The sequence below is a fragment of the Gopherus flavomarginatus genome, chromosome 25 (genome assembly GCF_025201925.1).
Source record: "Gopherus flavomarginatus isolate rGopFla2 chromosome 25, rGopFla2.mat.asm, whole genome shotgun sequence".
Lineage (NCBI taxonomy): Eukaryota > Metazoa > Chordata > Testudines > Testudinidae > Gopherus > Gopherus flavomarginatus.
Genome location: NC_066641.1, coordinates 12,051,733 through 12,078,095, shown reverse-complemented (window position 1 = coordinate 12,078,095; position 26,363 = coordinate 12,051,733). Strand labels below are relative to the sequence as shown.

At 42.6% G+C, this 26,363-nt stretch overlaps 1 protein-coding gene across 5 annotated transcripts in view; it reads right to left on the bottom strand.

Annotated features, from left to right (window-relative positions):
• CDK12 (cyclin dependent kinase 12) overlaps positions 1-21,231 on the bottom strand; it is a 70,852-nt gene extending 49,621 nt beyond the window's left edge. For all 5 annotated transcript variants that reach the window (XR_007771534.1, XR_007771535.1, XR_007771533.1 and 2 more), the window contains exons 1-6: positions 19,502-21,231; positions 12,380-13,264; positions 6,513-6,689; positions 3,997-4,136; positions 2,041-2,211; positions 366-555 (exon numbers count right to left, since the gene is read on the bottom strand). Coding sequence is in view for 2 of the 5 variants with exons in the window: in XM_050935253.1 (XP_050791210.1) it covers positions 366-555; positions 2,041-2,211; positions 3,997-4,136; positions 6,513-6,689; positions 12,380-13,264; positions 19,502-20,565 (2,627 nt within the window). In the remaining 3 variants the exon portion in view is untranslated. The remainder of the gene's footprint in view (positions 1-365; positions 556-2,040; positions 2,212-3,996; positions 4,137-6,512; positions 6,690-12,379; positions 13,265-19,501) is intronic.
• Positions 21,232-26,363: the final 5,132 nt, after the last annotated feature.

The following is a 26,363-nucleotide window of genomic DNA, read 5'->3' as shown; positions in this document are numbered from 1 at the left end:
CAGAAACTGCACCCAGACATGGTTTGCCATCCTTGAGAGACTGAGATAAGGAGCAGTACATTTTGCCAGCAGAAGGTCTCTTTTGGAGAGGTTGCCACCAACAGGAAGTTATGCAGAAGGTTATTAGGTTCATTCCCCTTTGGTTGAAGACAACTCCTATTATAGATACAGCACCCAGGGGACCTATTACTTAATTAGAGTATCTGTCACTTCGGATGGAAACACGCAGAAGACAGGGTCACTACCGCAGATAAGATCCTTGTATTCTTTCCCAGAATCTAAATGAATCAGCGGCCTAACATCTCACAGCTCAAATTAGCCAGTTTGATAAAATCACCTTTTTACCCTATCCAGTGCCAAGTTACCTGTTGTTTAGTAGGATGTTGGAACATTTAATGTCTCGATGAAGGAAGTTCTTTTTATGACAATAATCCAGCCCCTCCATCAACTGTTTCATGAAAGACTTGATATGGTCCTCTGAGAAATGCACCAAGCCGGATTCTAGCAGCCCCATGAGGTCATGGTCCATGTATTCAAACACAAGGTAAAAGGCACCTGCCACCAAAACAAAGTTTAAGACAGGAGGTGAAAAGTGAAGTCAAAAAAGTTTCAACATTTTTGGTTACGTAGTGGAATTGCTTCAAGATAAAGGCCAAGATTTAGAAAAAAGCGACTAGTGATTTTATGTGCTCAACTGGATACTTCTAGGCGGGGAGTTTGATCTCCAGAAGGTACGTGCTCAGCACTTTTCTTTTCACAGCACTTTTCATAGCAAGTGACAAAAGGACAGAGCAGAAGTATTAGCATAAGCTACCTATGGCATCACGGACTTGAATCTGCTTGAAGAAGGGACTCTCCAAGTGCAACCTAAAAAGGCTGTGTATTTAAAAGCACCGTCAAACTTAGAAGTGAGAGAGGATGGAAAACCTTCCATACCTTTAACTGGTTCTTGAGACAGCCAACATTATCCAGCATAATAAAGGGACTGCCCAGTGCTGGGGGAAAAACGCCACAACTAAACCAGCAAAGGCTAACTCAGTTTTAAAGCCTGATCACTCGCAAACTTCCAGGGGTAGAAACAAGTACACTTTACCCTTGGGATGAACTGAGTGTGCATCTGCTCTGTAAAGTGACAAGACTCTAAGATTAGTACCATGGCATTCCACATTCATTGCCTCTCAATCCCATTCATATCAAGCGTACTTAGTTTATAAGAACATATATACGTCATCTAACAACCAGTTCTGCAAAATCAATCTGGATCCCTGTGCATCACCACCATTATTAAAGGATGTGCAGCCCATTTTTACACCTGTGAAAATCCAGTCTTCAGTAGGAACAGGGTTGCTCAAGTGTAACTGATTAAGATTTAAGGGACATGTTGATGCATAAGGGACAGACTTCAGCTCACCCTCTCTTGGCGGTGTTTACTCAGCAGGGCTAATAGCAGTAAGAAGCAGGAACAAACTTCCACCCCCAACATTTTAGACGCTCTGACACCCTGCAGCGCCAATGCAGCCAAGGGAGAAGAAGCTGGGGTCTTCTCTTTAGTGCATCAGAGTAGTTGATTAAGTTGATACCCTTTTCCACATGGTGTTAACTATTGATCTCGGCATCTAGCAGCTCATGAGATGCTGCTGCTATAAGACCGCGGCAAAGCTGGGTACTTGGACTAGTATGAATGCTTGGCATCTTGTGAACACTTCCAAGCAATGATTCTATACCAGTGATCAGAAAGACTGTCTGTTGCAGGCATCCCACAAAAAGGATAATATCTTGTGCTTATTAACACTGAAAACAAAATCAGCAGCAGGCTGTGCAGATTTTGCTGCTGTGATCTGCAGTCATAAAACAGATGTAGATTATTTTTTCATTCAGATGCAGACATGTAGCAACAGACAATTCCAGAGCTTTCTCTAGCAAAAACACCTATAATAAATAGAACTGTATCAGATTGCTAGACCCACCCTTACACCAGGATAGTAAAAGAGGTGCTGGAGACATTTCTTTAGTTAAACCACATTATGCAGCTAGCAATACCTTTGTCCTTCTTGAAGTCCAGTGCATCTTGTTTGTCTGTAACAATTTCCTTCATGTTAACAACACTGCGATGGATCAACTGCCGAAGGATTTTAATCTCGCGGATGGCCGTTATGGGGAAGCCTTCCTTCTCATTGTCCAATCGCACTTTCTTTAAAGCCACCAGTTCACCTGCCAAAACAAGTCAGTGTCAAAGTGTTTGCAGACAGATACTCCAAATAATCCAAATGACACACTCCTGATGCTGTCCTGCTTCTGCCCTGCCCAGGCCTTTGAGTTTGGTCTTTTTATTAGTTTTCATTAAGAAATCTGTTCATTTAGTCTTTATATATGTTCTTAGCAAAGACTTTTCTAGGCTCCAGTTACATTGGTAACAGAAGAACATTGCAATTTAAAGAGACAGGGATGGGCAACTTTAAGGTAGTAGACGGCCACAAAAGCCACTAAAACCCTTTGGGCTGGGGCATATGTATGTCGGGTCCTGCCCCCAGAGGGTGTGACGTGGTATGTTTGCGTCGGGTCCTGGCCTCCAGGGTGGGAGTTGGAGAGTGAGCCCACCTGACAGTGATGGCTATTGGTCCAGAAGGCTAGGCCCAGCTGCCTGATCCTTGCCACTGGTTCTCAGCACGTGATGTATGTTCTTGCCTGCCCTCTGCAATGCCTTGCCCTACCTTGCTCCTGGCCCACATGCTGCTAGATGCCTGCCCTGAACTGGGCTGTGGTGGGCCAAATAAGATGATCTGATGGACTGGATGCAGCCCTAGCCTGCTGCTGCCCATCCCTGCACTAAGACATTTTCCAAAAAGGTTACATTGCTCAATCTGAACTCCATCTTAAACTTTTTTTTTGCTTGGGAATACTATTTCACTAGTTCAACGTAAAAGAGATACTTAGTGAATTAGCGGTTAGAACCAGACAGAGGGTATCAGGACTTCTGGTTTCGAATCCCAGTTCTGCAAATGACTAGCTATGTTACTTTCTCAAAGTCAGTTCAAATCACGTGGCTTGGTTTCTCAATCTGAAAAATGAGAACACTACCTTCTTCACGCAGGAACAGGGCTTGTGAGATTCAGTGTTTGTAAAGCATTTTGAGAACTTTAGATGAAAAAGGTCCTAGAAATGCAAGATACATGACAATAGAGCCTCACTAATTTGCACTGACTGGGAGATGCAACACGAATTAGCAGGTGGACAGCATACTACAGAGCAAGGATCCCACTATTGCAGAATGTGGTTTGTTCATTTAATCTGAAGTTGATTTTTAATTATTTCTTTTACTTTGTAATTCACTGGAAAATGCACCATAGGACATTGGGCGAAACACTTCGTATTAAGCAACGTCGTTATCTACTATGCTGTCTCGTCTACTAAAACTTTGCTAAGTGGGGAGAGAACACCATCTATGTGCAAATTATCAAGTGCAGGATTAGCAAACTCTTCCATAGTATCACCCACAAAACCAGAGACACGGAGAGCAATAGATGCTGCAATACGAGGCAGAGAAAGGGGAGTTAAGAACAGGATCACAGTTTTGTTGAACTTCTTTGCTTTGGTCACTTTACGTTAGACTCTTTGTTGTAAAAATGATCTCATCTGTGGCTTGACAGAGCAGCAATGAAACAAATGTGTGGGTTTACAGGGCGGAGTAACGCTGTGGGTGCACATGAGGAGATTTTCACAGGAACAAAAGAACGGTTAGGTGCCAACTTCCAATGAAGGTCAATGGGGTTTGGGAAGACTCACTCCCCGAGAGTTCTCTGAAAGTCCATGTCCCAAAGTCCATTACTGGGCATGGTGGTATTCCCCAGTGAGCAGTAACAGCACAAAAACTGGAATGAGCTTTTAAGCAGGCTCACTGTGATAGCATCAAAAATAATTAAGACGACACCCAAGAATCACTTAGGGAAATTCTTTTAATATTGCCTTGTTCAGACTAAGGCTGTATCTAACCTTTACCTGTATCCTTGTCCTTGGCTTTGTACACTTGCCCATATGTTCCCTCTCCAATAATCCCAATGATATCAAATTTATCCACGCAGCGCTTCCCCCAGTCGCTTTCTGTCTGTCTCCTCTCGCCGTAACGAGGACAACAGATTCTGAAAAAGGGAAGATTAGTTTAAAAATCCCAAACAATAGGACTCAATCATAACTGCTTTAAATGGAAATTAATTTTTTAAATTTAAACCCTAAAAATTAATAGACTGGAGAGCAATTTTGTCATCTTACCTATCTAACTTGTAATGCAGGATTGTTCCTCAGACTACAGTATACCTTAAATCTAGATAGTAATTATCAAAAAGCAAAGGGATACTATTACTTCCTTGGGGAGACTATTCCTTAATCTCACTGACTGCAGAGTCAGGAGTTTTATACGGCGCACTAAATCAGTGTTTCTCAACCTTTTTGATACCAGGGACTGGATTATTGTGTCAGGGAGATTTCAGGGACTGGTGGTTGAGCAACATTGCGCTAGATGGAGATCAATTTTCTTTACTCAATACAGCAGGCATCACTAGACAAACATTTATACTGTCCCACACAACAGTATTTTCACATCATACTAAGAACAGGAAAACACACAATAAATGTAACTATCCAAGCAACAAATATCTACTTAAATTTAAAATGGCAATCACTGTACTCCTTGATTCAACCCGCCCTAAAATGTGGCCAGTAACAGGCTAGTTTCTGTGGTCGCTTTCATGACTAACTCTCATTAAGTGCTATTTTGTAAATTTTTACTCCAATAGCCTTTAGTGAATTACACTACATAGTCCTATACCTCTTACAGGCAGAGCAGCCCAATAAGACTTTTTTCTACGCCCATCATCCTGCAGTGTTATCCTATATCAGGTCCCTACACTTAAAAGCACAGCCCTAACAATTGTACAAGGCCAAAGGGCATAATCTGAACTCCATTCAACATTATCCCTTATTTCCCCACATATAATGATCTAAAATAGGGATCAAGGGTTATGATGTATCAAATCACACTACTAAAAAGTTCTCAGTATGTCTCACCATTCTCCAGTTAGCCTGTACCTCAAACATATGGATCTGTCCTGTCTTATGAACGGAGAATGATACACAGGAGTCTGCTAAAGATCTTGTTACACTGTTCTTAACGTGAGCGGGGTTTGGACAGAAGCCAATCAATATTACTGTAACATAATTCTTTGATAATTTTAGATTTGGTAAGTATTTGGAAAACTTTTGCATGAACATAGGACATTTGATCATTATTTAAGACACAATGTAGCAAATATGCCTTGGGAAAGGAAAGAAAACATAGGAGACACTCCTAACTATATACAAGCGTTTATTCTCTTGATGAATGCACAGTTCTCACTAGCGTTAAAGTATGCCCACCGAGTGGAGAACAGATCACCAATACTTCACCCATGTCATGGGTGAAGGTATATGGCCCCTTTCCTGAACAACTGCTTCCTAGAAACACTAAAGATTCTACATCAGGTTGTTTGCCAGTCAGGTTCCTTTGGCTTCAGAATGAGAGGTCCTTTCCCAATTCAGCCACAATACTGTTTTAAAGGCAATTGTTAAATGACAGTTGATAGGAATTTTCAAGGTGTACATGAAACACTAGTAATTCACACCATAGGAAGGATCACGTAATAGATTATAGAACAAAGGGATCTGTCAGAACCTTGACGAAATAAAGCCTGAATTACAGGCTCCATTTGGTGGGTGATGCAAACATGTTACATTTCACCTGCTCTTTCCCCCGTCATCTGTAGTCCTTGTAGTTTGTTAATGTTCAAATGGATGGAGAAAGGAACCCATTCTCCTGCATGGACAAACACCCGCGTTTAACTGACAGAGCCTTAAACCTGTCAAATGTGAACCGGAAACCCAAAGGAGTGGGTGCAACGAATAAAAGGAAGCCAGCACAACAGGGGCTTCATTTCTTTCAAACAATGTTGTTGTTTTTTCTATAAACACAGTATTATGATTCAAGCTTGTCTGAAATCAAATGATTTCCAGAAAAGATGATGGGTTGTCCAGGACAGAGGTAAGTTGGGCTGTAAAACAGAACATGCCCCTTGAAAAAACATAAAACTGAGATCTTGAATATGTGTAGTCATTAAAAATCCATTAATACTTTTAGCAGGGCTGGTAGCATTAACAGCAGTGTCCTGACTAGACTCCAGTTGGGCAATTGCATTGTGCCTACTTACATTTCTCTCTTCCGAGTCATCAAATACATTTGGAATTTTCTTTTCACCCTGAAGTGACTTGCTAGGTTGCTGAGAACTGCTAAAATAGTTGCAGATTTAACCTCAGAGGTAGGTGCATTTTCGTGACAGGGAAAGCAGTTTCCATGTCCAATTTATAGCTACTTTCTAAAACACTTTGGGATCCTTTTGGATGAAAGGTGCTATATAAACACAAGATCACTACCATAAGAAGACACAGTTTAGAGATGCTAGCATGCAGTCTGTGCAAACACTTACTTTGGTCGCTTTTTGAATGGTTGCTGAGGTGGTGTGGCTGCCTTTGGTTCTGGAGACTCTGGGGGAGATGGATCCCCTCCAGGAAGCTCTGGAGGAAGCGGGAGGTCCATGAGCAAGTGTCGTGGTCTCTGCTCTCTCTCTTTCTTCACAACTTTTGGAGGAACAATCTCCTTTGGACTAAATCCCAGAAAGTTACAGCAAGTTAATACAGTGTGGTCAGACTTAAGATGCCATTTCAAATAAAGATGATCATAGGCCAAAAGTTTCAGACTTGAGTGCCTGAAATTAGGGGGCCAAGTATGGATTTAGGAGCCTAGCTCTAGACACTCAGAGTTAAAATTAAGCATCTTTCTTGTTTCAAAGCCAAAGTCAACATAGAAAAATAGTAAATTAAAGACACAGCCCAGCCTCAAAAGACCACGTAACTCTTTGCAACTAAAAGTCTCTCATGACAGTGGAATAAAAATTCTTAACATTATATAAACACAGTAACAAATTTGGGATATAACCTGTTATTCATTTACTAATCCCTACCTCCTATCTCCTGTCCACTTATTAAAACAAATTTAAAGGCATGTTCTGACCCTTAAGACGATTAATGACCATTGCAAATCTACAACATGCAAGCAAAATCAACCATGTCTCCACTACATTGCTTTTAACTCATTAGCAAGGACAGAAATGGGGCAACAGTAACTTCTGCATATTGCAAGTAGATCACCAGCTCATTTCTTCTTTTATTATGGTACCAATGGTTGGCTGTCTTTAATGCAGGGTTGTCTTTAACTAGCTGGAGACCGATCTGCAGAATCTAGTTTATCGGGGGTGAGGGAACACGGAAGGAGTATCAGGGAGAATTCCTGGATTTGAATAAATTGGGGATTAAAATCCAAGTTGAATGGCAGTAGGTACATTAGATTATTCATAATACTTACCCTGTACAAGACTCCACCCTCCCCAGGACAGGGAAAAGCTGTCTATTGAGAAACAGACAAGCAGCCTTTCTTGGATCATTCTTAGGGCAACCTGCTAGGGGAGATTGATGCTTGTCAGCATCAGCAGGGTCTAAAATTCTGCTCATCAGCACAAAGAGGCCAATGCAGCTGAACTGATGGGAATAGAAAATTAGGAAAGTTACCTTACTTGCTAGCCACTTCCCAACCTAGCTGAAACCTGTGGTGAAACACGGTGTATTGCACAAATGAATACAGAACAAGACATGGAAGGAGGTTTTGACTGAAGTACAGTACTTTCCCCTTTGGAATTACTGAGTTCTGATACTCTTTAAAAGGAACGGACCAAAAAAATTTGTCTTTTTACTTCTACTGAGGTCATCACATAGGTTTAGTGAACTAATCAGAAAAGCCCTGCTACTCAGAGTACTGGAGGAAAACTGTCACTGATATGTATCACTATGGCCGTTATAAGCCATGAAAGTAATAACAGACACGAGCGAAAGATCCATGGGCCTGCCCTTGCCCCCATTTAAAAATCACCCAAAGTACCGCAGTTGACTTAGAAGAGAAGATTGCCCCTATATTGGTCACGCTTAACAAAAGCAAAGAACATCAGCGTTAAGACTGACAAGAGAAGCCCCAAAATGGGATTCAGACATGGGCTCGAGCTGGCAGGCTAAAAATAGCAGTCTAAACAGGGGTGGCCCAGGTGGCAGCTTGGTAAACGCTTCTGGGGGTGTGAGCAGGTTTGTACTTGGGCAGAAAACACAAGTTGCTGCCTGTGCTACCACTGGCTACCCTGCTATTTGTGGTGCACTAGCTCAAGCACGTTCCAAGCTGCAGTGGAGACATACCCTAAATGTAGGACGAAGGTACCTAACTCAAGTGCCACGTCTGAAAAATCAGTTCTTATGTTAGAGCCTGATAGACTTGGTCAAATGATTTCATCAGCTTCATATGTTTTAAATAAGCTATTAGAGGAATATTTAAAAGTTATTAATTTGGATTCAGTGCTTAGTTATTTCAGCCTGCGTATGCCATTCACCACCAGGAAAAGCAGTTCCTGTTCCACCGATTGCAATGGAGATTTACCCACTTTTGCAAGCAGTGAATTTGTTTTAGATCCATAACATTATGCAGTGTTTTAAAATGCTCCACACACCTTCACCCAAAAAAGCCTGAATTTGAGACTCTTCCCAGCAAGGTATTTGTTTGACAGGGTTTTTGGGGAAGGATGAAGATGTGTTGTTAGGTAGCATTTGGAGAGGAGAGGCTTTTCTGGAGTGTTTTCATTGTTATCTGCTGATTGATGTAAATTGTTACCTTCATTTGATTATTTAAGGCTACTGACTAGCTGGAGTTAGTTTATTTGTACCTCAGAATTAACGCTGCTAGGTGGCTATTTTAAATTTAGTTATAGTCAGGGCACATAGACTATTTGCACAGGCATTCTTTTTAACATTAAATCTAAACAAACATCACCTCTACATTACCTAAACCTGAGACTGCTGTATACAGATGGAGTGGAAAACTGTAAAGATGAGCTGCAAAGCTTAAAAAAAAACAAAAGTCCATCAATACAAAAAACAAGGGAAATAAAATCCCATAACAGTAAAACAGTTGTAGCTGCTTTAAAAAACTGTAAATAGCACATCTCAGCTATTTTGGGGATAGCCATTACCTCCCAGAGATCCCGAGGAATTCAGGTTATGAGACTTAGAGTGATGTCAGCCATCACATACCTAAAATGATGGAACTATTCCATTCTAAACCTTCATTTTCACTCCCTCCTCCTGCCCTCCCTGTAAGATGAAACATCTCATGCTGCATCTGAGCCCAAAGGGGAATGCTTTGGAATGATACATCACAGGTCTTTTTAGCATTACACAAGCATGAAGAGAAAGGTACAAGAATCTTTATTTACTGAACTGAGCTGCATTTTGTACTTCGGCAACTTAAATGGGATTCTAAACTTCCTGCTTGCCATAGTCTTACAAATCAAGAAGGGCATGTGTTTTTTCCACATGCTGGAAACAGAATAATGAAATCTACTTAGAGAAATCTGGTTCTCAAGCACCAAATAAGTGATTGACCATGCACAGTACATTACTTTCAACGCGTCATTTACAACTAGCACCTGCTAACCCTAATGAAGTGGATTTGTTTGTTTGCCTCCTCTTTTTTCAATGAACTGGCTGGCTGAGAACTTGTTTGCCAACCTTTGGGTGGAAATATATCCTGCAACTATGGTATAAATCTCTCAATACACACAATGGTAGTGGAGGTAAAATGAAGAAACTGACAAAGCTGCAAGTCAACCTTGAAAGAGTCTACTCAGCCACTCACCTGGGGACATGTACAGTATCTGTATTTTCATCACTGCCACACTAAGAAGTGTGAGAGTTTGTGGTAAAGTTAAGACTGCCTTGTACAGCATCATAAACTACACCAGAGCTGATTCAATAGGTTATTATAGCATGTTAGCAACCACAGCATTATGTTTAGTGTGTACTTTTCCGATACAAGTACTGGTCTAGGTACCACATTAAGGCTACTCTTTCCACTCTCACTGCTATTTAAAAAGCTGAACAGACACACTGAACAACACTAAATCAAGCGCTGTTTGTGAAAGACAACATAAGGATGTAAAGGTCCAAACTTTTATAATGTATTGTAATCATCACAATTACAGCAGTACCTCGCTAATACCAGTGCCTGAAAGATAAACTGAGAACAGTAAGTGAACAAAGAACATATAATGAACTTCATGTAAGAAGTGGTAATACTACTTCAGAGTATACTAGTAGATTGTTTTGTTTTACATTATGCAAGAGTAATTAAGTCTTAGGCCTGGTCTACACTACGCTGTTAAACCGATTTTAACAGTGTTAAATCGATTTAACGCTGCACCCGTCCACACTACACTGCTCTTTATATCGATTTAAAGGGCTCTTTAAATCGATTTCTGTACTCCTACAAAACAAGAGGAGTAACGCTAAAATCGATATTACTATATCGGATTAGGGTTAGTGTGGACGCAAATCGACGTGATTGGCCTCATTATTTTACAGTAGCTACCCACAGTGCACCGCTCCAGAAATCGACGCTAGCCTCGGACCATGGATGCACACCACCGAATTAATGTGCCTAGTGTGGACGCGCACAATCGACTTTATAATATCTGTTTTATAAAATCGGTTTAAGCTAATTCGAATTTATCCTGTAGTGTAGACGAAGCCTCATACTAAGATATCCCAATAGCAGTGGAGAGTGATGAAGGGTTTTGATGAGCAATTTAGTAAAGTAAAAAATAGTGAGGACCTAATGTGGAATCATTCACAAATTACAACTCTTCAATAAAGTATCGTGCCACGACAAAAGAGTTTTTAACCATTTTTCAATTGATTCTATTTCCTTTGTCCTGGTTTAAATAGATAATTTCCATCATAAAAAGTGTGTGTCCGGAGCCATCTAGGGGATTAGTTAAGTAATCTATCAGATCTAGAAATTATTCATGTAGCAGTCAACACAACTCACTTGGGAAAGGACTCAGTCTTGATGTTCTGTTTAGGGCTCCTCTCTAAGTGCACTCTCAGGAGAATTAATTAGAATTAATTTAAGGTGTGAAATTAAAGTGGATTGGTTTAACTGCATTAAACCCCTGTGTGACACAATCAAAAAATTATGGTTACTTTTATTCTGAATAAGAGTATCCACATCTGGGTTTAATTTGGTTTAAGAAATCTGCTTTAAAAGATAACTTGGATTAACTTCCTGAGCATCCCTATGTAAACAAAAGCCCTTAGAGATAGACAGGTAAAGAGTTACCCTCTTCCATATTAAAATTATAAAACAGTGTAATTAGATATGCAGCATGGGGCACAGATAAATAACATGTTGCATGTAAAACCACAAGGCGAATTACATATAGATGCAACCACTAAAACTACTGAACTATGCATGGTTTCCTTACCCCCAACAACCCTCCTCCGAGACCTGCTACTTAACTTCTGAGATTCTTTTCTTTTCTATCTATGGCCTTGTTACAGGACAAAGTTGCACCAGGTGCAATTTTAAAGCAGCTTAGTTAGTCTGATGCAAACCCCTGTGTCAACACTCTTATTTCCATTTAAATTGGGCTTATTTCAGTTTATTATAAATAAATAAATTACTACCTAGCTCTTCTGTAGTACTTTTAGTTTTGCTTAAGTCAATTAGCAATTGATTTAAAAACCCAATGTAAGTTAAAGCAATGCAATTTGCTTCAGGTAGACAAGGCCTGCACGTCTCAACAACATGCTGTAAGTGTAACACCGCTTTGTGTTGTCCTCTCCTATAGGTCACCTAATCTTTCCTGTTACCTTAACACAGCTTTTTGGATCATTCCATTTTTTTATACTAAGTCAAGACCTTCTCTTGCAAGCTGCTGCACACAACCATCTCCCATATGAAGCCCCATTAAAATTAACAGCGGTACTTCCAGTCAGAGCAGCTTTCAGAATAGGGACCTAATGGATTTGTAATAAAGACTGACTTGATTATGTTTTTTTAAAACTGGTTTTTTAAAACTGGTTTTAAAAAAGCCTCTAAACATCTCTTCCTCACTGAGATTTTGTGCTAGTTTCAGCAATGAATCATAAGCCCCTCAAAACAGGTATTCTGGATGGAGAGACTGACAAAATGATGATAACATTGTGAATAACGACCTGACAGGGCATTTGGTTATGAGTGGTGTTTTCAGTAGGCTGGCACAGGCTTCAACAGAATCAAGTACAAAACTAAGTATCTTCTAGGAAACATATGCAGGGTAAAGAAGGAGTTGGCAAGCTAAAAATAAAATCTCTTCTCTGTTACTGTGTTAGTACAGTGTATTCCAACCCAAGCAGAACTGAGCTCTCCATATAATCTTACCTATCCAAGTCATCTTCCCCGAGCAAAATAGGTGGGAGCGGGAGTGGAGGCAGCGTTGAAGTCTTCAGGTGTGGGATAGCAGCCGTCACAGACACTTGTGGTTTTGTAGAGACCTGGACAGAGGGCTGAGAGTTTGCCTGAGTGGACAAAGCAGATGTTCTTGAGTGGGAAGAAGATGGCAAAGAGGCTGGGACTGAAGTAGGGACCTGAACAGAAGTCAGCTGGGAAAGCGGTAAAGGCGGAACAACTGGTGATGGAGGCAAAGGAGGCAACGGGGGTGTCTGAGGCGGTGGCGTAGTTGTTGGTAGAGGTGGAGGAGGTGATTTTATTGAGGGCAGTGGGGGCGGGTTCTCCTTCTCTGTTGTCTCTGTCTCTTTTGGAGTTACAATCTCCTCTTTCACTACTACAGACTTCGACTCTTTTGTTCCCATCGTTTTTGAGTCTTTAACTGGAGTTGCATGTTTCTTCTCAGAGTTCTCATCTATCTTGGTTTTTACTGGCTCCAGAGGTGTTTTAGTCTCTGCATTCACATGTATTAAATTAACCAGTTCCGTATCGGAGGCTGATTTGTCAGATTTAATGGTTTTGGGTACTTTTTTAGACTCCGTCCCTGTCTCCTTACCCTCAGATGAGCTGTTCTCTTTTATAGACAGAAAAACAGGCGAGTTCTTTGCCTCCTTTCCATCCACCTTTGCTGCCGCTGCCGCTGCTGCAGCTCGCTCCTTCTTTTTCCTGCTAAGCTCTGCTCCCAGGCTGGAGTTTAATGGTAGCCTAGCAGGCGATATACTGGAATGGCGACTACGTGAACCAGACCTCTGCTTTTTATTGTGAGATGATGAGTGTCTTGAATATACAGGACTTCGACTTCGGGACTTCACAGACTTCCTATGGAAAGAGCAGGAAGCAGAAAACTGAGATGCAGTCTGACACATACTATGTTAGTTACTGAAATTAACAAATAGGGAAAGCTCTCTTTAAAGACAAGGGCATTCATAAATTGTCAACTACACTTCTGCCCATACCCAAGGCTTGTCTGAGGAGACTTAAATTAATGGCACCAGTGTGATGACACTTGGAAATAATCCATCATCTAGGGAGGTCAAAGATGCTGCTGCTTACAAATCAACAATTAAAATAACAGAACAGCAAGATGAGGGTCAGACAAACCCCAAGTTAAAGAAGAGATAACAGATGCACAGTGCATGACTGGAGGATTTTAGTTGAGACAATGAGCTGACAGTTTAGGAATCTTTCAGGGCAGCAGAGCTGGAGGGAAAACACAATGATAAGACATGAGTATTTCTTGTGGGAATGTTTTGCACAACCCTGTGGCGTTGATCAGTGGTGTTACAGCAAGGCAGTGATACTCAGACCTCAGTGGCTAAAGAGTCAAGTTAGTGATCAACATTACCCAAAACAGACACAATAGTGTGAATTCATTGTTTCATTTACTATAGTACTATATATTCACTCACAGTTTTAATATCATGTCCTGCATAGAGCCGCAGGGGAGACATTCAAGAGCTACTTCCGGCTCGAGAGCCTTTGTCTGAGTATCACTGCAATAAGGTATGCTCCTAGTGAATGCCACTTTTTCTCACAGAACATCTTCACTCCAAGTAGAGGTTTTACAATTACCCTAAATGCATTTGCACACTGCAAGTCAGAAAGACAATTTGAGGCTTTCATCGTGATTTAGACATGTTCAGAGATACTCTAAGTCTGAATTTACAATAAGGGGGCTACAATTTATTACGTAAGCGGAGATATGAAATGCATTTGGAAATCTGCACTCTAGTGTGAGCCACAAATAAGGAGAAAAATGCCTTCCTTTAAAAGAACACTAGATGATCAGAGGATGGACTTGGATTAGGCACAAATCTGCAATATGAGTCAATCTAGTGGAGGTTAGGGATGAAGATTTATTGGAAAAACTGAAAGGAAAACAAAAAAAAACCCCAGAAAACTGGTATTTTCAATTCACAGGTCAGTGAATATTTTCTCCTCTTCAAGGGAGACTGGGATTTTGCCAGGCGTGGGACAGTGTATTTTATGAGGAGTAATGTGTTAATGATGAACTTTAATGATTTGGAAGCCACAAGTTACCAAAGAATCTTGAAGTAAGACTCTACCCATACTTAGCTGAAATCATGCTCACAACTGATTTTTATTCTCTGACCACAGTAGAAAATTTAGCATGATTTTAGATCATGGTTAAAAGAAATTCCCTTTTCCACACAGCTCAGAAAACACGTAATAACAACTGTGTTTAAACATGGAAGCTGTTAGCAGATGTTTCAGCTGAAATGCAGTGTAAGAGATTAACTTAATTTGCATAGGATAAGAGAATCACAATTTTAAACAAATAGTCTGACAACATAAATGCTTTAAAAATAAGTTGAAAGATAGACATGGCTTATTATAAAAGCATTTCACTAGACATTTGTGACTGCAGTGGCCAAATATCAATGTGACTAAGTGGCTCTTACCTTTAGTCTTAAAGAACAAAAATAGCAATAAGAATACATAAAAAAAAGTCAAGACTTATTTCAGATTCTGTCTTCAATGTTCATGGAAGTTGTGTGAAACAGAATCTGGCAATATGCCTCGAGCTGGTATGTCGTCTTCAGGGGACTCTGAATAATCAGTTTAACTGTCTCTCACACAGGCAGAATTTGCCATTTGGCTAGTAGTTCACTTTCCACATCCCGCTGCAAAACTGTCAGGAGCTGAAATAGCTGGCAGCATCTTTCACTGCACTCAGAGGTCACACTTGCAGACTTTGCTGAGGACAACATTCCTAACTGAACTTGTAAGACATGGGTAGCTGCAAACAGAGCTAACTTAATTCTGAAACCTAAACAGCACTGAATCCTGCACTAAATCCCAGCTACAAGTGATTCATAACATGGATCTGGAAACCTCCCCCTCAACAGGCAATATTAGTTTTTGTCACTGCTGATTGCACTGAAATATGTTTTAAGAGAAGCAAATATATAACAGGAAGTTTTGTAAGGTGTTTCCCCCGTCTAGAGTAATCACTGAGTAACTTTATCTCTGACCAAGAGGTTAGTGATGTGCCCTCAAACATCACCTTTGAAACCAACACTGCACTGCAGATTACTTAGTTTATAGCACTTAAAAAGGAAGGAACATCTCCCAGCTATAGAGATGTTCAAGCTTTTCTTTCCAGCTACAGTGGAATGGTTAAAAAATTCCTGATTTCTAATGCAGGAAACTGGACATGTAAAATGCTAGCCACCAGGCCCATGAATTAAGATAAAGGTATCAATGGGAGAGAATGGGAATGGCTCACTACAGAAAACCAAAGCACACTGGCAACAGATTCATTTCTCTGCTACAATCAGAGCTGTACCAAAGAAAGATATCCTGGAGGAAGAACTGACAGAAATCTCTAGCCCTATCTATACTATGAAACTGGACGTTGCTAACAGTTGTTCGCAACAGTTTTCCCTCAATCAGTATGAATGCAGAAGACATGATAGAGAGAGCACAACCGGCCACTTCCAGAAAGTATGTCACCTTAGGCTCTAAGAGCGATCTAAAACATTAAGCATACCTCACAGGTGAGATTATTTGGCATTATTCCCCCATTATACAGTGGAGAAATCATAAGCATAGTGGTGAAGTGAAAGTTAGTGGCAAAGGTGGGACTAGGACCTACGCATCTTGACTCCTGGTTTCTTCTTTTAACTACTAGAGCAGGGGTGGGCAAACTTCTTGGCCCAAGGGCCATATATGGGTATGGAAATTGTATGGTAGGCTATGAATGCTCGTGAAATTGGGGTTGAGGTATGGGAGGGGGTGAGGGCTCTGGCTGGGCGTGCAGAATCTGGGTTGGGGTTGGGGATGAGGGGTTTGGGGTGCAAGAGGGTGTTCCGGGCTGGGACCAAGAGGTTTGGAGGCTGGGAGGGGGATCAGGGCTCGGGCAGGGGCACAGGGGGCTCAGAGGTGCAGGCTCCAGGCGGCACTTACCTCAAGCAGCTCCCGGAAGCAGCAGCATGTCCCCCATCCGGCTCCTACACAGAGGCATGGCCAGGTGGCTCTGCTGCACGCTGCCCTGCCCGCAGATACCACCATTGCAGCTCCCATTGGCCACAATTCCTGGACAATTGGAGCTATGGGAGTGGCACTTGGGGTGGGGGCAGTGTGCGGAACAGAGCCCCCTGGCCACCCCTATACATAGGAGACGGAGCGGGGACATGCTGCTGCTTCTGAGAGCTGCGCAGAGCAGCCCCTGATCCCGCTCCCAGGCTGAAGCACCGGAGTGTGGCAAGCCCCAGACCCCACTCCCCAGCGGGAGCTGGAGGGCCATATTAAAACAACTAGTGGGCCGTAGTTTGCCCACTCTTGCACTAGAGAAACTACCGCAAATTAAACCCTTTAAATTCAGTTCACCGACATTTGACAACAAGTGATTTTGTGCTGCACACCAGTGACTATGGCAGACATACAAACACAGAAACAAAAACTCATAATAGTGTGCAAGCCCACATCCATCAAGTGGGGTGTTACCTGAATTCTTTCTCTTGGCTACAGCTGCAATGATATGGTTACGACAACTACTATAGAAAACAACACTAATTATATCTGTTACCTTCCCTCCCGACCAAAGACTCTACATTTCCTCCTTAACCAAAAGCAGTTTGTTTGGAGGGGCCACCTGGAATGTGACCTGCAGAGTGCTTTCTGCACCAAGGACATACGTGTATATAGTTCGCCATCTTCCTGCTCAGACTACATTTTGGGAATGGGAAGGTAAAAGAATCACTAGGAAGGATTTCCCCCTCAGCCAATGAAAAAACATCAGTGTCATAGGAAAGCCTCTTTTACCCCTCTCTGAGGAATTTACACTGAACTTTCCTCACTGCATGGAATGCATGTTCAGTGAAGCAACAACCAACATACACACAGGAGTTCTGATTTTCAGTTGGCTTAACAGTTAGAAAGAAAATAAGGTCTGAAAATTTCACTTTGCTCATTTAAGAGTAATATTGTTCTCTGGGGTAACCATTTTCCGAAGGCTTCTTGCACACTCAGTTGACTCCTTATTTCTTGCTTTGTGTTGCTCACTGAAACAGCTTTGATTTAAAAAAGCATGCTACACAAAAACTGCAGACCAGCTTTAGGAGAAAGGGGCGGGACTGTGGTGGGTTATCAATTTAACCCTAGATTCAAAGAATTCAAAACAGAGTGTAAACAAGCAGTAACCTTTGGAATTTTTTTTGGTTTGGCTAACGAGCTAAGTGCTGTACCAGAAAGGTGTCCTCAAAAACTTTTCCACATGGCTATGCAAGTTCACAGAAGCACATTCAAAGCTGCTTCCATAAAACCAGGCTCAGAAAAAGTGATCTTCACTTCACAAGAGTAACTAGAATTATACAGACCAAATCAGCTATTGCTATTTTGGGGTGTGTTGGGGGAAGAGGGGAAATGGAAGGAAAACACAGCACTTTAGGATCCCACTGATTCCTCTACTACCCTCCAATCCAATAGCAACCCTCGGTCTGGTTAAGGAAGAGTAGACACACACCCTTAACAGAGCCTACAAGCACAGCCAGAAAGGATACACGAGGCATCTGCCACCCAGTCGACTTTTCCAGGGGTGTAAAAGTGTCTGTGAAAGCAAAGTCTTCACCCCCCCGCCCCCCAAAAAATCTGTATCTCTATATATTTGAACATGGAGATAGCCATCTCGATATAAAATCCTAGTGGAGATAAGGGACAGGTAGCTTTTGCTTCCATGCAGCTAGTCAAATAAATGCTAGATGGGGGGAGAATAGGGTTGACCTCAATGAGCTAAATCAAAGCAAAAATTACCAATGCCTTATCGCCACTAGGATTTTACACTGAGATAGCTATTTGCTGTGAAGACAAAGGCAATGCTGTTAGCCCATATCAGTCCTGATTTTCATCGGAAAGCCTACTCCCTAAATGTTGAGAGCTATGGATGTGGTTTTAGGGTTCAATTCCATAAGCAATGAGTTCAATGAGACTACCCACATGAGCAGTACCAATCACATAGATAAAGTGGCACAGGATCAATCTCCTTGCTCACAGCCCCCAATGGAATCCAGGGAAGCAACACAACTAACATTGTACATGTTGTTTTGACCATAAGGACTTACTTCATACAAGTTCAGCTCGGAATTATAATAAAGCTATAACCACAGTTCCATAACACACATGCTGTGAACTGGAAGTTCACTGAGACACAGGCTTTAGATTGAAAATAATCTTTGTTAGGCGACCTACCAATCTGTACTCAAAATACTCTTGATTACTATACATCTGAAATAAAATGCAGCACTATTACTAATTTCAAACAAAAATGGTTTTTTTGTGTGTGTCAAAGTTACTGATGCAAAAAGAGAAAAAAATACATCTGTTCCAAAATAAAGAAGTTCCCTAATTGCCCTTCTAGAATGCTAAGGAGCTATTTAAAACAAATGGAAGCAAATGATCCATAACTGAGCAGAACTCAGACTGAGAAAAGCAAGTTTAAAGTAGAAAGAAGCAACTTAAATATGGTCAACTAATTATGATGAAAGGAAAGAAAACAATCAGTTCAGAGTGAGATATGCCCAGAATTAAACAATTTTTCTGAAAATTGTGATAAATCTTTTTCTTAGAATTTTGATCAATGTTTCCAGAACGTGAGAGCTTATTTAAGTACATTTAGTGTTAGTGAAAGGTCTGGATTTTCAGCACTAGAAATGTAAATACTTTCCACAGAACACTCACTAGTGCAAACTTCCCCACAATGCTTCACTCGCGTTCTGCAGGAGCCACCTCTAGAGGCAAGTGTAACTCAATCCTAATGGCTCATTCAGTCCTGGCCTCTTTGCTGAGGCTGCCAACGTTGAGGCTGATTAGTGCCAACAATGGTGGTGCTTTTTAATATGTGGACATCCATCCAAAGGGAACTATAACCAGCCCGAGCAAACTCACACAGACCAGCGAGGAGCCCTTGGCAGTAAAAAGTGAACACTAATTACCTGGGCCCGATCTGAACAGGTGATCTAAAGGGTCAATCACTCACATCCCCAGAGCCATCCAATCTCCCCCCAACACATAAAAGACAACATAGAGATCACACACCTCGGTACTGGACTTCGGCTCACTGATCGCTTGGCAACAAAAGGACTGCTCGAGCGCCTTCGGCTGTATGGGCTGGGTGACCTCCCACTGTACGACCCACTTCCCCTCTCATAACTGGATGAGCGCCTCCTGTTGTATGGGCTGACGGACCTCTGTCTCCTACTGTAAGGACTAGGAGACCGAGTGTTGGACTGGTACGCTACAGGTTCCTTGTAGGGTGGGCTGACCGACTGCCTGCGTGATGAGCCACCGGGGCTCTTCTTGTAGGAGTCATAGTTGCTGGATGTATGCGACCGTGGAGGGCTGATATCGTATTCTTGGGTGTAAGATGCTCCTGAGGGGCTGTCATCCTGTTTGGGGCTCTCAGCCCATTTCCTATGGGGACTCCTGGATTTCCGTTTTGGACTGTCAGTTGCTTTGTAGCTTTTCAGGGTGTCCCTTTTCCGATGGCTTTTACTGCGGTCTTTGTGCCCAGACTTCAGCTCCCGCTCTTTTCTGGACTTCTCCTTGTGTGCTTTGGATGACCTGGACTCTTTGTTGCTGCTTCTTGATGGCTGTGACTTAAAGTGTTCCTCATTCTCCTCATTGAGTCTCTTGGAAGTCCCTGACACCCGGTCCTTGGGGAACCCTGACTTGCTGGACACCTCCTGATTCTTTTCCAGCTTCTTCTCCTTTTCCACCTGCTTACTTCTGATCAGCTCCCGAACACGTTTGTGCTGGTGGTGCCGGTGTTTGTGCAACCTGTCGCTCCTGTCTGAACTCCCTTTCCTCTCGTCATTCTCCCTTCTTTCCAGCTTGAGGGCCACATCATCTGAGAAGGTGTCTGAGTCGGAGCTGATGTCATCATACTCCACCAGTGGCTTGATCATTGCACCCAGTGGTGCCGCCGTCTCTTGAGCCACCAGCGGTGAATCTTTGGAGTGCTTGGACCTGTGCCTCTTATGTCTGGAGACCAGCCGGTGCCTCTCCTTGCTGTTCGAACTGCCACTGCTGGATGTCTGCTGCTGCAAGGACCCCCCTCCTCCTCCATCCTTCTTGCCCCCATGTCTCTCTGGATTTGGCATTCCTTCTCCACTGTGCTTGGAAGAGGGGAGGGGGGAATCCTCCAAAACCCCCAAACTTTAAAGCCCAGTCACCCCCCCTCTATAGGCCTCTCTCCTCTTTCTCCTCCCACCATTCACAGCCACTTTCCCCCTTTGCCTTTCCTCCCTCGTTCTAGCTCTCTCCCGCCTTCATGGGGTGCAGCTCTTTGGATCAGGCCCCGGGCTGGGTGGACGGGTGGGGGAAGGGGCCTGACCTCACAGGGCCCCTGGGCAGGAAGCTACAGGGCCTGGAAAGCCCCAAGGAGCGGGGCCTTGGGAGGAGGGGGGCTGGGCCCTGGAGCGGGCCCCCCGGCCTGGGCAGAGGGTCCTCTGGGCTGGGGCCCCCTGGGCCTCTGAGCAGGCCCCTAGGCCCGGCTCCCTGAGTGGCTCCCTACGCGGAGGGTCCCCGGCTCCCGCCCCCTCGGCCGCGGTGCGGCGGGTGTCCCGCTCCCGACCCCCTTTGTCCGCCCCGCTCTCGGGGCCGCCTCCCCTCTCACTTCCCAAAGCGAAACGGCACCGCTTCCAAGGGGGCAGCCGCCAACTCTCGCGAGACGCCTGCTCTCGCGTGATAATCGAGGCCTCCCCGGCCCCCCGCTCGGGCAAACACCGCGAGAAACTCCGGCCGGGCCCGCTCAAGCCTCGCGAGAGCTCAGGGCTGGGCTCCTCAACAAAACTTTATCGAGCCACCTGGTAACGCGGTCAGAGAAACAACCGAGCACAAGGCGGCCTCTCTTTTCAACAAAACTTTATTGAGGCGCACTGTGCGGACAGCCCCCCTCCCCATTTTTCCCCCCAACAAAACTTTATTGAGATGCAGAGTGTCGACAAAACACACATGTTCAGAAGCATCATGGAATTCCCCCTCCTCTTCAGAAGACGCCTGAGTGCTTTGCAAAGGGTGGCATGAAATGCATACCAAGCATGATCCCCAGCAGTGCCCCAAGGCAGGGTGGGGGGTGTCAGTGCCTCTCTAGGCCCAGCTTCATGGAAAGAGAACCCAGGCATCCTGACTCTCAGTCTCTTGCTCTAACCATTAGACACCACTCCCATTCCAGAGCCAAAAACAGAACTGAGGATTCCTGACTCGCAGTGACTCTAAACCCCGGATCACACTCTCCTTCAAGCTGGAAACAACCCAGTAGTCCTGACTCTCAGTCCTATGGTTCTAGCCCTCTAGACAACCATTTTTTTTAGGTAGACAGTAAATTCCTGCAGTTCTTACAACGCAGGCTGCAGGTCCTTGGCACCCTTTGAGAAACAGGCCCTGCGTGTCTCTACCAAGAAACTGAAGCACTCAAAATCAATGCGGAGACATCTGAAAATGTGTCTTGCCTATCGCTCAAATTGACAAATTGTCACTCCAGAGTATGTGGTGTATCTGTAGCCGTGTCAGTGTCAGAATATTAGAGAGATAAGGTGTGTGAGATAATATATTTTATTGGATCAACTTCTGTTCGTGAGAGAGATGAGCTTTCAAGTCAAGAAGAGCTCTGTCTGGCTGGAAGCTTGTCTCTCTCACCAACAGAATTTGGTCCTAAAAGATATTATCTCCCCCCCTTTGACTCACTTCAGTGAACATTTTAACTGAGTAAGGACTGAGCAAAAGCTGGGTGAAGGCCTCCAGATCTGGATGAGTAGTAGAGTATGAGCCTTTAAATGCCAGTTTTAACACTTTAAATCAAATAGAAAAAGCAAGTCAACACTCCCTCCCTTCCCTCTGATGAAAAATACCCCCTTGCTGTTTCCATCCCTATCTTATTCTAAAGAGAAACAATAGTGAAAACGACTATTTTGAGACTTGAGTGCTACACACGATGGATTGGGGATCAGTGCTACTGAATGATATAGCAGTGGCCCCAGCAATCTACTGAAAACTGTAAGATTTGGACTGTTACTGTTGAAGGCAGATGTAGTTTTGTATCATGGTCACTTCACTTAAAGGCAATTTTTCAAAAGCTCTGAAATTCCAGGTTTTGATTAGCATTTATTCAATTTGCATTTATGTATGTATGGCTTCCATGTAGCCATGTTAGCATTTTGAACACTGAGCCCTCTGGCTATAATTATAATTGTTTGTATGTCATTATAGACCTCCTTGACTATAGTCTCTAGGCAATAAAATTGCCTTTAGGTCGACACTCAGCACCCAGAAGCTTTATCCAGGATCATTCATTTCCTTTTTTGCTCATATTTTACAGACTTTCAAAACAAATCTATGCTTTGTTTTTAAGTTAAAGGATGGCAAAAAAAACACAAACAGTTTGTGGTTTGTGGCTGCTTTTCCCCTCCCAGGCCCCAATTTTGCAGTGAGCTCAGTATAGAAAGCCCCTTATGCCCAGATAGAGCACCACTAACGTCATAGTTTTTAAGGCCAGAAAGGACTATTGTGATCATCATCTCTGCTTTCCTTGTCTGCTTTTTAACACCGGCCACAGAATTACAGCCAGTAATTCCTGTATCAAGCCCAATAACTTCTGATTGAAGTAGACTATATCTTTTAGAAAGACATCCAATCTTGTAAAGACTTCAAGAGATGGAGAATCCACCACTCTTCTCAGCAAGCTGTTCCAATGATTAATTCTCCCCACCTCCCCGCCCCACATATTGTTAGCATATCTGACCTAATTTCCAGTTTGAATTTGTCTAGCTTACATTTCTAGCCATTGGATCTTGTTATGCTTTTATCTAGTAGTAAAGTTTATCTTTAATCTGTCAGAAAGCTTCACATATAGGTACTTCAAAACCACAATCAAGTCACCTTCTAACTTCCTTTTTGGGATGCCTACTACATGGAGCTCATTACAGGATCAAGGCCTCAGTAAAGTCCTAGTAGACAGATGACCTCCTTGCACCTTGATTTTATTCTTCAATCTGATCTGCTATAACAGGTGTTGGGTTCCACAGGGAGCTCTGTGATTTATTAAAATACACCTCTACCTTGATATAATGCTGTTCTCAGGAGCAAAAAATCTTACCACGTTATAGGTGAAACTGTTATATCAAACTTGCCTTGATCTGACAGAGTGCATAGCCCCGCCCCCCCAGAGAACTGCTTTACCGCGTTATATCCGAATTCGTGTTATATTGGCTCACGTTATATCAGGGTAGAGGTGTATTATAATGAGCTGGCATATATAAGCGTTTAACACAATTCTCTACTGGATGGAATCAGACCTGTGCATCAGAGGCCGTATACTGCTAACAGCTGAAGGAGATTCTCCTTTAGTTCACATGGTAGAATGCAGTGCTTTCTAGAGCAGAAGGATCTGAGTTTTACCTCCAGACGTCATGAATTTCAGAGTGATTGTTCTGTAAAAAAAAGTGACAACTATTATAGTCCTAGGTAGCATTTTTCCCCATTTATATTGCATTAGCAAATCTGCTAGTTTTATCAGGGCAATTTTCCAATACTTTTTTGTTAAATATTAATTTATTTGTATTCACTACCTCACATGGGTATGTGATAAGTCATATGTACCCTGCACAATAGGCCATTGAACAGGGATAAATGTCTTCCTTGGGGAAAGAGAGAATCCTACCCAATTCATAAAGATTGCCTGAGCTGCCACTCTTGGAGAAGAGGGTCTTCAGCTGTGGCTTATTAACAGGAAGTCAGTGCCATAAAGAGGGAAGGCATGAAAGTAGGCTGGATTTCTTCAGTGTGGGACATGCTTGTGCTTCTGCTTACGGTGAGCTGGTTAAAATCAACTGCTTAGGCAAACTCTCATAAGAAGAGATCTGTTTGCTATGCTGTAGGAGTGACGCAGGTATACTCCTTGGATTCTACAAAAAAGCATATTTTTGTTTACTCTACAAGGAGCTAGAATTATGCATTTGGGCCTGATGGGGAGTGTAACTGCCTATGGAAAACTAGACATTTGAAGGATTGTATCCTGCTCTAAGAAGAATGACATGTGCTTGGGATTTTTTTCTACCACATACTCTTGTATTGTTTCCCCTTTAGGGGGCTAGTGACCCCTCATTCTTGGGTGTTGTGAGCTTTCATGCTTGTAAGGTGCTTTGAGGCCTTCTGATGAAAACCATTTGTTGCAAAAGCCAAGCAATGTTCAGCTGCAGAAGACTTGACTCAAGGAAAGGGAGCAAAAATACCTACTGGATAAAAATAATGTAAAAATACTTTATATTTTGAAGACTTGTGTTATTTTATGTGGATTTTTTTTAATTATAAAGGTGTTTAAAATAGCCTCTTAAAAACCTTCTTTGGGGAGAAAGGTGTAAAACCTTAATAAGTTTAAAAGCTCAGTTTAGATGTGTTTAGAACCGTAACCATTCATGTCAGGCCTAAACTTTTTTGTCTACTAGTTTCTGTAGTTGGAAATTACGGATACACAGCGGGTGAGGTAATATCTTTTACTGGACCAGCTTCTGTTGATGAAAGACAGGATTTTGAATATACCCAACTCTTCTTTAGGTCTGGGATACATACTCAAGAGTGTCATAGCAAAATACAAGGTAGAACAAATAGATATAAGGAGTTAACACATATTGTAAGAAACAATTCAAGGTGAAGTGACCCACTACCCAGGCTTGCATTTTGGAGGTGTTGTGCCGGTTTCCTTTGAGGATGAGGACTAAGAGGTCGGACAGGGAGTGATCATTTTGTGAAAAGTATTTACTTACAGCTGATATAGTGTTCTTCTCTCATCATTTTTCTGAGTGAACTCATTTGAGAGCATTTCTCATTTCAACCACATAGTTTTTACTGGAGCATTTAGTGCACTGGATGGAGATACACTGAATGATGTAATAGGCATTTATAGGACCCAGGGATCCTGAAAAGTGATGGGGGGTGGGGAGCGAAGTATTAATCTTGTCTCTTTCACCAGCATAAGTTGGTCCAATAAAAGATATTATCTCATCCCTCTTGGGACCTACATGGCTATAGGGTGACTAGCTGTCCTGATTTTATAGGGACAGTCCCAATTTTGGGGTCTTTTTCTTATAGAGGTTCCTATAACCCCTCCAATTTTTCATATTTGCTGTCTGGTCACCCTACATGGCTACAACAATACCGTGAATTAGGCACATACGTATTTGTGTAATTGCCATACCCAATAAAACCACTAATCCCTCAAGCCTTTTCTTGCCCCATTTTATAACCCAATACTAGGTTCAGGTTGGATTACTGTACGTTTTAAGAAGTCTGACTTTGGTCAGGGGGGGTTGCTTTTGCAGCTTCCTTCATAACCCCTGCACATCACTGGTGAAGTTAAACTTACTTTATAAATGAATAAAATACGTGCTATTAACTGTCCCATTTTAGACAAGAAACTTTGTGCCTCATATTGAGGGAGTATCTTGTTTTCACAATGGTAAAGTGACATCTGAAACAGTGAATTATGAAGCTGAAGTTACAGCAACATTTAATTATGTTCAAGAAAAAAAATCCCACTTACTCTAAAATTTGCCCTGCTTGTGCATTACTCACATTAAGTCTCTTAGCTGTTGGGAGGGTAGGTTTTGCGATGTGTGCTACCCTTCTCACAGCAGTAACCAGGATTTGCTGCTGCAGCTATTTTACAAAGGGGGGGAAAATGTAATATAACTTTGCAATTTAAAACTTTTTTAGTTTTTTTCCTCTGCAATTAAATATTTTTGTAACATTTTGGCTTCAGTTGCATTTTTTTCCCACCTGCAGACGCAAAATCCCATCCCCCCCTTGCAGAAGCAGCTCCCTACCCTGCAACTCTCCTGGGCATCGCATAGGCACCCACGTGCCTCTTGCCCGTGACCTCTCAATACCTGGCCCAGCGCCGGAG